Source organism: Artemia franciscana, chromosome 20, assembly GCF_032884065.1.
Source record: "Artemia franciscana chromosome 20, ASM3288406v1, whole genome shotgun sequence".
Taxonomy (NCBI): Eukaryota; Metazoa; Arthropoda; class Branchiopoda; order Anostraca; family Artemiidae; genus Artemia; species Artemia franciscana.
Window position 1 is genome coordinate 17,673,538 of NC_088882.1, and position 14,143 is coordinate 17,687,680.

The 14,143-nt window shown below is 30.5% G+C and overlaps 1 protein-coding gene across 6 annotated transcripts in view; it reads left to right on the forward strand.

The window, feature by feature from the left end:
- Positions 1-13,700, forward strand: part of LOC136039830 (cytosolic purine 5'-nucleotidase-like) — a 133,559-nt gene extending 119,859 nt beyond the window's left edge. For all 6 annotated transcript variants that reach the window (XM_065723737.1, XM_065723738.1, XM_065723739.1 and 3 more), the window contains one exon: positions 12,882-13,700. In XM_065723737.1, the coding sequence (XP_065579809.1) occupies positions 12,882-13,034 (153 nt within the window). In that variant the 3' untranslated portion in view covers positions 13,035-13,700. The remainder of the gene's footprint in view (positions 1-12,881) is intronic.
- The last annotated feature ends 443 nt before the right edge of the window (positions 13,701-14,143 follow it).

Here is a 14,143-nt window from a genome sequence, read left to right on the forward strand (position 1 = left end):
ACGACCAGGACATAAGTAAAAAAAAAAAAAACTATCTATATATATAAAAATAAGTTGTCTGTGGATCTGTGGATCGTGGATCAGGTGACGTCACCTGAAAAAACTGGATCAGGTGACGTCAAAACTGAAAAAACTAAAAAAAGGCAAAAACTACAAAAAAAACTAAAAACTAATAAAAAAAATAAAAAAGCTAAAAAACTAAAAAAACTAAAAAAAGGCAAAAACTACAAAAAAAACTAAAAACTAATAAAAAAGCTAAAAAACTAAAAAAACTAAAAAAAAAAGGCAAAAACTACAAAAAAACTAAAAACTAATAAAAAAAATAAAAAAGCTAAAAAACTAAAAAAACTAAAAAAACTAAAAAAAGGTAAAAAACTAAAAAAACTAAAAACTAAAAAAAAACTAAAAAAGGTAAAAACTAAAAGAACTAAAAAAGAAAAAAATAAATGGCGACACTCAAAGAGAAAGCGACCAGGACAAAAGGAATGTTCGATTAGCAATCAACAAAGCACCGGGACACAGGGAGTATAAATGACGACCAGGACACAAGTAAAAAAAAAAATTAACAAAACTAAAAAGAAGGTAAAACCTACAAAAAAACTAAAAAGAAAAAAAAACTAAAAACTAATAAAAAAACTAAAAAATCTAAAAATCTAAATAAACTAAAAAAGAAAAAAAAAGGAAAAAAATAAAGGAGAAAAACAAAACTAAAAAACGAATGTATATACAGACCGGTACACCGGGATACAAATGACGACCGGGACACAGGGAATATAAATAACGACCGGGACACAGGGACACAACTACAACGGGGACACCGGGGGAAACAGGGGGATATAAATGACGACCGGGACAAAAAAACTAAAAAGAAATAAAAACTAAAAACTAATAAAAAAAACTAAAAAATCTAAAAATCTAAATAAGCTAAAAAAGAAAAAAAAAGGAAAAAAATAAAGGAGAAAAACAAAACTAAAAAACGAATGTATATACAGACCGGGACACCGGGATACAAATGATGACCGGGACCCGGGACACAGGGAATATAAATGACGACCGGGACACAGGGACACAACTACAACGGGGACACCGGGGGAAACAGGGGGATGTAAATGACGACCGGGACACCGGGACAGGGAATGGTCGATTAGCAATCACCATCAACAAAGCTCAAGGGCAATCATTAGAATCATGAGGTATAGATCTGAATACAGATTGTTTTCCCATGGACCATTATATGTTGCATGTTCAAGAGTCGGTAAACCTGACAATCTATTTATATGCAAAGACAATGGGACAGCAAAGAATGTTGTATATTCGCAAGTTTTACGTAGTTAAAACCATATATATATATATATATATCTATATTCACAGGTGGGACATAGGGACACAACTACAATGGCGCGTAACTATTATGGCGCGTAACGACTTACGCGCGCGGGGGGGCTTGGGGGGGGCGCGAAGCGCCCCCACCAACTAGGTGTTGGGGTGGCGCGAAGCGCCACCCCAACAGCTAGTATATATATATATATATATATATATATATATATATATATATATATATATATATATATATATATATATATATATATATCTATATATATAAAAATAAGTGGTCTGTCCGTTACGCTAGATTATATCCTCTATATATATAAAAGAAAACAAACTAGAATGTAAAAACTGGAAATTGCATAAATATTTCGAAATATTTTGACAATAGATAAAAGTAATTCGAAAAAGGAAACTGGTAAAAAACTAAAAAAAAAAAAAACTAAAAAGAAAAAACTAAAAAAAATTAAAAATTAAAAAAAGAAAAAACCTAAAAAGAAAAAATGTAAAAAAATAAAAAAGATAAAAAACTTAAAAAAAACTAAAAAAAGCTAAAAAACTCAAAAAAAAAAAACTAAAAAAAAAACTGGGAATTGCACAAATAAAAAAACTAAAAAAGCTAAAAAACTAAAAAAAGGTAAAAATCTAATAACTAAAAAAAAACTGAAAAAAATAAAAAAAGGCAAAAACTACAAAAAAAATAAAAACTAATAAAAAAACTAAAAAAGCTAAAAAACTAAAAAAACTAAAAAAAAACTAAAAAAAGGTAAAAAACTAAAAAAAACTTAAAACTAAAAAAGAAAAAAACTAAAAAAAAGGAAAAAACTGAAAAATAAAAGAGAAAAAGAAAACTAAAAAAATATGAATAAATATATATAAAAATAAGTTGTTTGTGGGTTATGTCTGTCTGTCTGTCTGTCGAGTGACGTCGTGTTTGTCCGCATATGACGTCTGAATTATTTCACACTAATACAAAAGAAGAAAAAAAAACTAAAAAAGGCAAAAACTACAAAAAAAAACTAAAAAGAAAAAAAACTAAAAAAGCTAAAAAACTAAAAAAAAATAAAAAAAGGTAAAAAACTAAAAACTAAAAAAAAAACTGAAAAAACTAAAAAAGCGCCACCCCAACAGCTAGTATATATATATATATATATATATATATATATATATATATATATATATATATATATATATATATATATATATATCTATATATATAAAAATAAGTGGTCTGTCCGTTACGCTAGATTATATCCTCTATATATATAAAAGAAAACAAACTAGAATGTAAAAACTGGAAATTGCATAAATATTTCGAAATATTTTGACAATAGATAAAAGTAATTCGAAAAAGGAAACTGGTAAAAAACTAAAAAAAAAAAAAACTAAAAAGAAAAAACTAAAAAAAATTAAAAATTAAAAAAAGAAAAAACCTAAAAAGAAAAAATGTAAAAAAATAAAAAAGATAAAAAACTTAAAAAAAACTAAAAAAAGCTAAAAAACTCAAAAAAAAAAAACTAAAAAAAAAACTGGGAATTGCACAAATAAAAAAACTAAAAAAGCTAAAAAACTAAAAAAAGGTAAAAATCTAATAACTAAAAAAAAACTGAAAAAAATAAAAAAAGGCAAAAACTACAAAAAAAATAAAAACTAATAAAAAAACTAAAAAAGCTAAAAAACTAAAAAAACTAAAAAAAAACTAAAAAAAGGTAAAAAACTAAAAAAAACTTAAAACTAAAAAAGAAAAAAACTAAAAAAAAGGAAAAAACTGAAAAATAAAAGAGAAAAAGAAAACTAAAAAAATATGAATAAATATATATAAAAATAAGTTGTTTGTGGGTTATGTCTGTCTGTCTGTCTGTCGAGTGACGTCGTGTTTGTCCGCATATGACGTCTGAATTATTTCACACTAATACAAAAGAAGAAAAAAAAACTAAAAAAGGCAAAAACTACAAAAAAAAACTAAAAAGAAAAAAAACTAAAAAAGCTAAAAAACTAAAAAAAAATAAAAAAAGGTAAAAAACTAAAAACTAAAAAAAAAACTGAAAAAACTAAAAAAAGGCAAAAACTAAAAAAAAACTAAAAACTAATAAAAAAACTAAAAAAGCTAAAAAACTAAAAAAACTAAAAAAAGGTAAAAAACAAAAAAAAACTAAAAACTAAAAAAGAAAAAACTAAAAAAAAGGAAAAAACTGAAAAATAAGAGAAAAAGAAAACTAAAAAATATTAATAAATATAAAAAATATAAATATAAATATAATATAAATTAGCAATCAACAAAGCACCGAGACACAAATGACGACCGGGGCACAGGGAGTATAAATGACGACCAGGACATAAGTAAAAAAAAAAACTAAAAAAACTAAAAAAATGGTAGAAACTACAAAAAAACTAAAAACTAATAAAAAAACTAAAAAATCTAAAAATCTAAATAAACTAAAAAAGAAAAAAAAGAAAAAAGGAAAAAAATAAAGGAGAAAAACAAAACTAAAAAACGAATGTATATACAGACCGGGACACCGGGATACAAATGACGACCGGGGCACAGGGGGATATAAATGACGACCGGGACACCGGGACACAAGGAATATAAATGACGCCCGGGACACTCAAAGAGAAATCACAGACTGGAACACCGGGACACAAATGACGACCGGGACACAGGGAATATAAATGACGACCGGGACACAGGGACATAACTACAAAGGGGACGCCGGGGTGCACAGGGGGATATATAAATGACGATGGCGACTCAGGGAATGGTCGATTAGCAATCACCATCAACAAAGCTCAAGGGCAATCATTTGAATCATGAGGTATAGATCTGAATACGGATTGTTTTCCCATGGACCATTATATGTTGCATGTTCAAGAGTCGGTAAACCTGACAATCTATTTATATGCACAGACAATGGGACAGCAAAGAATGTTGTATATTCGCAAGTTTTACGTAGTTAAAAACATATATATATATATATATATATATATATATATATATATATATATATATATATATATATATATATATATATATATATATCTATATTCACAGGTGGGACATAGGGACACAACTACAATGGCGCGTAACTAATATGGCGCGTAACGACTTACGCGCGCGGGGGGGCTTGGGGGGGGGCGCGAAGCGCCCCCACCAACTAGGTGTTGGGGTGGCGCGAAGCGCCACCCCAACAGCTAGTATATATATATATATATATATATGGTTTTAACTACGTAAAACTTGCGAATATACAACATTCTTTGCTGTCCCATTGTCTTTGCATATAAATAGATTGTCAGGTTTACCGACTCTTGAACATGCAACATATAATGGTCCATGGGAAAACAATCTGTATTCAGATCTATACCTCATGATTCTAATGATTGCCCTTGAGCTTTGTTGATGGTGATTGCTAATCGACCATTCCCTGTCCCGGTGTCCCGGTCGTCATTTATATCCCCCTGTTTCCCCCGGTGTCCCCGTTGTAGTTGTGTCCCTGTGTCCCGGTCGTCATTTATATTCCCTGTGTCCCGGTCGTCATTTGTATCCCGGTGTCCCGGTCTGTATATACATTCGTTTTTTAGTTTTGTTTTTCTCCTTTATTTTTTTCCTTTTTTTTTCTTTTTTAGCTTATTTAGATTTTTAGATTTTTTAGTTTTTTTATTAGTTTTTAGTTTTTTTTTCTTTTTAGTTTTTTTGTCCCGGTCGTCATTTATATCCCCCTGTTTCCCCCGGTGTCCCCGTTGTAGTTGTGTCCCTGTGTCCCGGTCGTCATTTATATTCCCTGTGTCCCGGTCGTCATTTGTATCCCGGTGTACCGGTCTGTATATACATTCGTTTTTTAGTTTTGTTTTTCTCCTTTATTTTTTTCCTTTTTTTTTCTTTTTTAGTTTATTTAGATTTTTAGATTTTTTAGTTTTTTTATTAGTTTTTAGTTTTTTTTTTCTTTTTAGTTTTTTCGTAGTTTTTACCTTCTTTTTAGTTTTGTTAGTTTTTTTTTTTACTTATGTCCTGGTCGTCATTTATACTCCCTGTGTCCCGGTGCTTTGTTGATTGCTAATCGAACATTCCTTTTGTCCTGGTCGCTTTCTCTTTGAGTGTCGTCATTTATTTTTTTCTTTTTTAGTTCTTTTAGTTTTTACCTTTTTTAGTTTTTTTTAGTTTTTTAGATGAAAATTTTTTTTAGTTTTTTCCTTTTTTTCTTTTTAGTTTTTTATTGGTTTTTACCTTTATTTTAGCTTATTTTTCAGTTTTTTCCTTTTTTTTAGTTTTTTTTTATTTTTTATTTTTTTTAGTTTTTTACCTTTTTTTAGTTTTTTTAGTTTTTTTAGTTTTTTTAGTTTTTTAGCTTTTTTACTTTTTTTATTAGTTTTTAGTTTTTTTGTAGTTTTTGCCTTTTTTTAGTTTTTTTCAGTTTTTTTTTAGTTTTTGATTGGTTTTTACCTTTATTTTAGCTTATTTTTCAGTTTTTTCCTTTTTTTTAGTTTTTTTTAGTTTTTAGTTTTTTTAGTTTTTTACCTTTTTTTAGTTTTTTTAGTTTTTTTAGTTTTTTAGCTTTTTTATTTTTTTATTAGTTTTTAGTTTTTTTGTAGTTTTTGCCTTTTTTTTAGTTTTTTTAGTTTTTTAGCTTTTTTATTAGTTTTTAGTTTTTTTTGTAGTTTTTGCCTTTTTTTAGTTTTTTTAGTTTTTTAGCTTTTTTATTTTTTTTATTAGTTTTTAGTTTTTTTTGTAGTTTTTGCCTTTTTTTAGTTTTTTCAGTTTTGACGTCACCTGATCCAGTTTTTTCAGGTGACGTCACCTGATCCACGATCCACAGATCCACAGACAACTTATTTTTATATATATAGATAGTTTTTTTTTTTTACTTATGTCCTGGTCGTCATTTATACTCCCTGTGTCCCAGTGCTTTGTTGATTGCTAATCGAACATTCCTTTTGTCCTGGTCGCTTTCTCTTTGAGTGTCGTCATTTATTTTTTTTTCTTTTTTAGTTCTTTTAGTTTTTACCTTTTTTAGTTTTTTTTAGTTTTTTAGATGAAAATTTTTTTTAGTTTTTTCCTTTTTTTCTTTTTAGTTTTTTATTGGTTTTTACCTTTATTTTAGCTTATTTTTCAGTTTTTTCCTTTTTTTTAGTTTTTTTTTATTTTTTATTTTTTTTAGTTTTTTACCTTTTTTTAGTTTTTTTAGTTTTTTAGTTTTTTAGCTTTTTTACTTTTTTTATTAGTTTTTAGTTTTTTTTGTAGTTTTTGCCTTTTTTTTAGTTTTTTCAGTTTTTTTTTTAGTTTTTTATTGGTTTTTACCTTTATTTTAGCTTATTTTTCAGTTTTTTCCTTTTTTTTAGTTTTTTTAGTTTTTAGTTTTTTTTAGTTTTTTACCTTTTTTTAGTTTTTTTAGTTTTTTTAGTTTTTTAGCTTTTTTATTTTTTTTATTAGTTTTTAGTTTTTTTTTGTAGTTGTTGCCTTTTTTTAGTTTTTTTAGTTTTTTAGCTTTTTTATGTTTTTTATTAGTTTTTAGTTTTTTTTGTAGTTTTTGCCTTTTTTTAGTTTTTTCAGTTTTGACGTCACCTGATCCAGTTTTTTCAGGTGACGTCACCTGATCCATCCACAGACAGACAACTTATTTTTATATAGATAGATATATATCTATCTATATATATAAAAATAAGTTGTCTGTCTGTGGATGTGTGGATGGATGTGTGGATGGATGTGTCAGGTGACGTCACCTGAAAAAACTGGATTAGGTGACGTCAAAACTGAAAAAACTAAAAAAAGGCAAAAACTACAAAAAAAAACTAAAAACTAATAAAAAAAATAAAAAAGCTAAAAAACTAAAAAAACTATAAAGGTAAAAACCAATAAAAAACTAAAAAAAAAACTGAAAAAACTAAAAAAAGGCAAAAACTACAAAAAAAAACTAAAAACTAATAAAAAAAAGTAAAAAAGCTAAAAAACTAAAAAAACTAAAAAAACTAAAAAAAGGTAAAAAACTAAAAAAAATAAAAAATAAAAAAAAACTAAAAAAAAGGAAAAAACTGAAAAATAAGCTAAAATAAAGGTAAAAACCAATAAAAAACTAAAAAAAAAAAGGAAAAAACTAATAAATGACGACACTCAAAGAGAAAGCGACCAGGACAAAAAACTAAAAAAAAAGGCAAAAACTACAAAAAAACTAAAAACTAATAAAAAAAATAAAAAAGCTAAAAAACTAAAAAAACTAAAAAAAGGTAAAAAACTAAAAAAACTAAAAACTAAAAAAAAACTAAAAAAGGTAAAAACTAAAAGAACTAAAAAAGAAAAAAATAAATGACGACACTCAAAGAGAAAGCGACCAGGACAAAAGGAATGTTCGATTAGCAATCAACAAAGCACCGGGACACAGGGAGTATAAATGACGACCAGGACACAAGTAAAAAAAAAAATTAACAAAACTAAAAAGAAGGTAAAAACTACAAAAAAACTAAAAAGAAAAAAAAACTAAAAACTAATAAAAAAAACTAAAAAATCTAAAAATCTAAATAAACTAAAAAAGAAAAAAAAAGGAAAAAAATAAAGGAGAAAAACAAAACTAAAAAACGAATGTATATACAGACCGGTACACCGGGATACAAATGACGACCGGGACACAGGGAATATAAATAACGACCGGGACACAGGGACACAACTACAACGGGGACACCGGGGGAAACAGGGGGATATAAATGACGACCGGGACAAAAAAACTAAAAAGAAATAAAAACTAAAAACTAATAAAAAAAACTAAAAAATCTAAAAATCTAAATAAGCTAAAAAAGAAAAAAAAAGGAAAAAAATAAAGGAGAAAAACAAAACTAAAAAACGAATGTATATACAGACCGGGACACCGGGATACAAATGATGACCGGGACGCGGGACACAGGGAATATAAATGACGACCGGGACACAGGGACACAACTACAACGGGGACACCGGGGGAAACAGGGGGATAACCTGACAATCTATTTATATGCAAAGACAATGGGACAGCAAAGAATGTTGTATATTCGCAAGTTTTACGTAGTTAAAACCATATATATATATATATATCTATATTCACAGGTGGGACATAGGGACACAACTACAATGGCGCGTAACTATTATGGCGCGTAACGACTTACGCGCGCGGGGGGGCTTGGGGGGGGCGCGAAGCGCCCCCACCAACTAGGTGTTGGGGTGGCGCGAAGCGCCACCCCAACAGCTAGTATATATATATATCTATATATATAAAAATAAGTTGTCTGTCTGTCTGTCTGTGGTTCAGGTGACGTCATGTTTCTGTGTCGGCTGACGTCATGAAATTAGTTGTCGTCATTTTTGCTTTGACGGTGACGTCATTAATGGTATTTAAGACATGCGTTCACGGAAAAATGTTTAATTGTAAAATGACTGAAGGTTCGGCGATATGTACTTCATAGTGACGCTGAAAAATAAAGAAGAAAAAAAACTGAAAAAATGTAAAAAACTAAAAAAAACTAAAAAGAAAAAACACTCAAAGATAAATTACAGACCGGGACACAAATGACGACCGACACAGAGGGAATATAAATGACGACCAGGAACCTCAAAGAAAAATTACAGACTGGGACACCCGGACACAAATCACGACCGGGAATATAAATGACGACCGGGACGCAGGGACACAACTACAACGGGGACGCCGGGGGCACAGGTGGGATATATAATTGACGACTGAGACACAGGGATTGTTTGAATAGAAATTACAGACCGGGACACCGGGACACAAATGACGACCGGGACACTGGGACACAGGGAATATAAATGACGACCGGGACACTCAAAGAGGAAATACAAACTGGGACACCAGGACACAAATGACGACCGGGACACAGGGAATATAAATGCTATTTATATGCACAGACAATGGGACAGCGAAGAATGTTGTATATTCGCATGTTTTACGTAGTTAAAAATATATATTTATATCTATCTCTATTCACAGGTGGGACACAGGGACACTGCTACAATGGCGCGTAACTAATATGGCGCGTAACGACTTACGCGCGCGGGGGGGCTTGGGGGGGCGCGAAGCGCCCCACCAACTAGGTGTTGGGGTGGCGCGAAGCGCCACCCCAACAGCTAGTATATATATATATATATATATATATATATATATATATATATATATATATATATATATATATATATATATATATATATTTATATATTATATGTATATATATATATATATATATATATATATATATATATATATATACATATATATATATATATATATTATATATATATATATATTTATATATTATATTATATATAATATAGAACATATTCAGAATATATTCCAAATATGCTACCTTTGAAACCTTAAAAATGGGAGCCTGTTTCGCCATATTTGCTCAGTTAAATTTTCCCCCCCAGTATTTAAGGTGCTTTTACTCCCTAAAATCTATCAGGTTAAGATTGGATTCTCTTGATTTGAAACTATTGTACTCTTGTACAATAGTCTTGAACTATTAGATTCTCTTGTTATAAAATTTGTTTTAAAACTAGATAGGTCAAATAGGTTGTAGTTTGGTCATGCAATTTGGTAGAGGGGGATCCGCTCCATGAATCGTTTAACTGTTTTAATTGTTATTTTCAGTATTTAGTTGAAATTCCGACTCTCTCATTTGTCATTGAAATGCCTAACAAGCGCTGATAACGTCCGATTCCTTACGTTTTGGATTCACATACTAACCCATAAATGTAGAACTGCCTCTATGTAAAATACCATACTTCTTGCTATTTTTGTTTTTCTAATCATTTCTTTTAACCAGCTCTAAAAAAATTGACATGAATCTGCTGAGAATTATGACTGAAATTAGTCACATTTCACACATCGCCAGCGCTGCTTGTGGGGCATTTATCTCTGCATCAGCATGCTGAACAAAATGTCTGCTGAGAATATAATAAAGCTAATTTTAACAAAATATGTATATATTTTTCACAACTTTGAAATTTTGTGCGCAGGTACAAGCGGGACCGACCCATCCTCTTGTTCTATTGTTATCAGTTTTATCATGCAGCACTAGAACACTGAGATTTGCTTGTGAAGGGAATTATAGACATAAAAACGACATTCAGTCTAACCCCTCTCTGGAAACGTACGCCCTTCATACCCTGATTTACACGAGAATAACCCGTAGAATTCTTAAAGAATTGTTTTTTTATAGAAAGATACAAAGGGGAAGATAGTTTCCAAACTCTAGGAGTCAATTTTCCCTTCTAATTCACATTCCTGACAATTTGAATTTAATTTAAAGTTTCTGCCACAATAAGGCCAAGAATTGTTCAAATTTTTAAGACATTCTTTGGCAAACAAGGATAAGTCTGTAGTTCTAACTTTATTTTGTCGAATACTTTCAAATTTGAAATACGGTTGCTATTTAAGTGAGGTGAATATGTCACAATATAATATTATACAGTTTTTGGTATTACTTTGACCTATCTTGTATCTTTGCTTAGACAGCGCTATTGCACTGCCTATGATATTTTTTTGGTTGTATATGACCCGCTGATACAAATTTTATTTATTGATATAAATCGACAAACCCACAAAAAAAAATTAATAAAAAATCACAAATAGTATTTCAATAAATTACATGTATTAAAAGTTTAGTACAACAAATATATCTTATAGAGCCAAAATCCATTCAAAATTACGAGCTAATGGATATTGCGATACCCGGGGTTATTAGAATAGAGCTTGGTTCAATTATTAAATTGAGCATCCTGTGCTGGGTATGGGGTTTGGGAAAGTGGGGGGTGATATGTACTGCAGCATTAGTGGTGAATCTGGCTGAAAAAAGCCGAGTGTTTACGACATTCACCTTCGCCCACCCGAAAGCTTGTTTACGCTATACTACTGTCCTCTGCAGCAGCTCATTGCTGACAATTTTAGTAAAACCCAAGCACCGGCACCTAATTTGATGATTCTTTAATTTGCGTTTATTGTTTATAATGTATTGTGTAATGTTTTTGAATTCACCCAGTAGCGTGTTTCTTAAATAGCTACTTTTCTTCACTACCGCTTGAATAGCACCAACTTCAATAGCACCCCCTCTCCCCCCCCAACTGAAAGTATGTCAAAATGCTAAATATTTGGAGAAATAATATAGAGAATTTACACTGAACATTGACTAAATCAAATATTTCTCTTTTTTCTTCAATAGTCAGTTTTCCGACATCAAAACACCATGCGGCAACCTCTGTAGCTCGCACTATTTGGATGATGCTAATGAAAAACAGCCTGGAATTCTTAGAGTTATGGATATCAGCGGCATATAGTCTAAACCGACTACACACTCCTTTCGTGTTCTAGTTTATTGGTATTAGTAACAACTAGCAGTCTGTATTATATGGACGTTGAATGGATTCAGATTCCCATAAGAGATTCAGAATTTGAGCCAGTTTCGTTTTCTTTAGGCTTACAAAAATCTTCATAAGCTGGTAACAGGCTAGTGAGTTCCAAGTCATTACAAATTTTGTTTACTTTGTGATTTCCAAGCCCACCCTTTTCCAAACAAAAAAGCGTGTCTGAATTTTTCTGAAATCAATTTGTTCTGCGCCCATGATTCCTCTAGTAGTTTTTTTTTTTTTTTTTTTTTAGCAACTTTTCAATTCCCAACTCTTCCCCTGCCATTTACGTTACTTTTAGAACTGTTAAAACAGATATATAAAATATATACGTAGCACCTACTCTTAATTCTACTATGAATATTCTAATTTTTTCATTTTTTATCTTGCTTTTGTTTTAAAATAATAGCCGGAGTGGTTTCTACTTATGGTTTCTATGTCAACAAAATTTATTTTATCTGCTTAAATATACCATACCGCAAAGAGCTCGCCATCCCGTCAGAGGAATTTAGCCAACATTATTTACCACTTAGCTAACTTATTATCAAAACTCATCTAGTATTTCTTTATCCAGTAGTTGAATTTTATAACGTTTCATCTTTTTTCTGTTTCTCAGACTTCGAGACGAGCTAGGTAGATTTTACATAATTCATTTCGTTTCAATTAATAGTTAGTTTTAAACAATATTTAACTGCTGTTCCAGGCTTCCATCTTTTCAAGTTTCAAAAATTGATACCTTAAACTTTTTTTCTGATTGGTCAATCATAAATTTTACCCTTGAAGATTAAATATTGTTCAATTCGATAAATTACGAACAGGATGTATAATTGGCGCAGCTCAACTTGATAAATTATGAATGGATGCATAATTGGCGTAATAATCGTGCATTATCTGATTTTATTAATAAGTGTGACTATAACATGGCCTAGGAATTAAATTGTAGTCAATATTTTTTATTACTAGCCTCATTAAGGTAAAGACAAGAACTGTAATAGCATCGTTGCGAGAAGCTTGCAAGCTTCGTAAAACTTGTGAAGAATAAACACAAGTGGGAGTGGAAGTAAAGGGAGAAGGGAAATAATATACATTTCTTTGGGGGAAGAGGATAAGATAATCCAGGAAAAAATTAGCAAAGTTGCTAAATATTATATGAACTCGTGTAATTTTTCAGTTTCAACGTGAATTGTCAACACTGGTACACGCTCGAGCTGCAACACCGCAACGCGTCACTCACACACACGATGAAGACTATGATTCAGATATGGAAGTTCACATCACTACAACTGGGGAGTTAAAAATTACACCTCAAAATGGATCGAAATAAATTGATTTTTTGTTGGGATAGGACCTAGAAATCTGTTGTAGAGTTGAGGGGGAAAAGGGACATTGAAAGTTTCCTGCAAAATTTTGATTCATTTTATCGTCTAATTCTTCGAAGCAGATGGAACTTTCGTAGTTTCCGCATGAAGTTTGTAATTTCAGGGAGTGGTTGAATATTTGGGTTGGAAGTAACCGAAGTTGAGGGTGACTATTTGATAATTTGATTAAAGTATAAAGGAAAAGGGGGGATTCCGTATTCTAAACCAGCCCTTGCTACATTCATTTCTTATACTATGTGCAATAATGTTAAATTCCAGTGAATTTTTGCGTGAAATTTTCTTGAGAAAGTTGGTTGATTAGTTTTCAAAATCAGATTTTCTGAAATTATGGGGAAACTGTTAAAAAAGATTTCCAAGCAATGGTTTTTAATTTTAGAATTGATAGGAATGTCTCTCTTTAGTACATTATTGTTTTTCGCTTTGTTTTTTAATGGATGTCTTACGTTACGTGCAACAATTCTGGTTCATTTTATTCCATACGTTTCCAGCTAATGCCGTTGAGGTTATAGTAGAAAAATAGTTTTGTTTGGTGACTACGAGTTCGCATATTTCATTTGTCTACTCATTTTACTGGTTTATTAGTAAATAATATATGTACACGAAGAAAACAAGTTTTCTTAATAAGGTAAAGAGCCCTCCCAAGCTATAAGTAGGTAAAGGGTCGACAACTCTTTATTAGAGGCCTATAGTCCCCTCTCCAAAGTCAAAGAAATGACAGCATTGTTATGTCTCTAGTTTTACCCCCATACCCTTAGGTAGTATTAGATTGCTATACTTATGTAACGCCTCATGGTAAATATTGCTGTGGGCTTAGACTTGCAGTATGAGGTTTTGAGTTCAAGGTTCGTGCTCAAACTTTTTTGCAAACGGTGTCAAAGCAAGTAGGACATGGGCAGGCTACTTTCTTGAGCAATAAAGTACTCTCCCCATCATCAATCAAAGCAACGATTGTAGAATAAGATTGTCATTTGAAGTTAGGAAAGTTATGTTGAGAACCAGAGTTGGAGAGTTGGAAAAACAAGATTGAAGAAGAACAATGGAAGCTTGCAGAAAG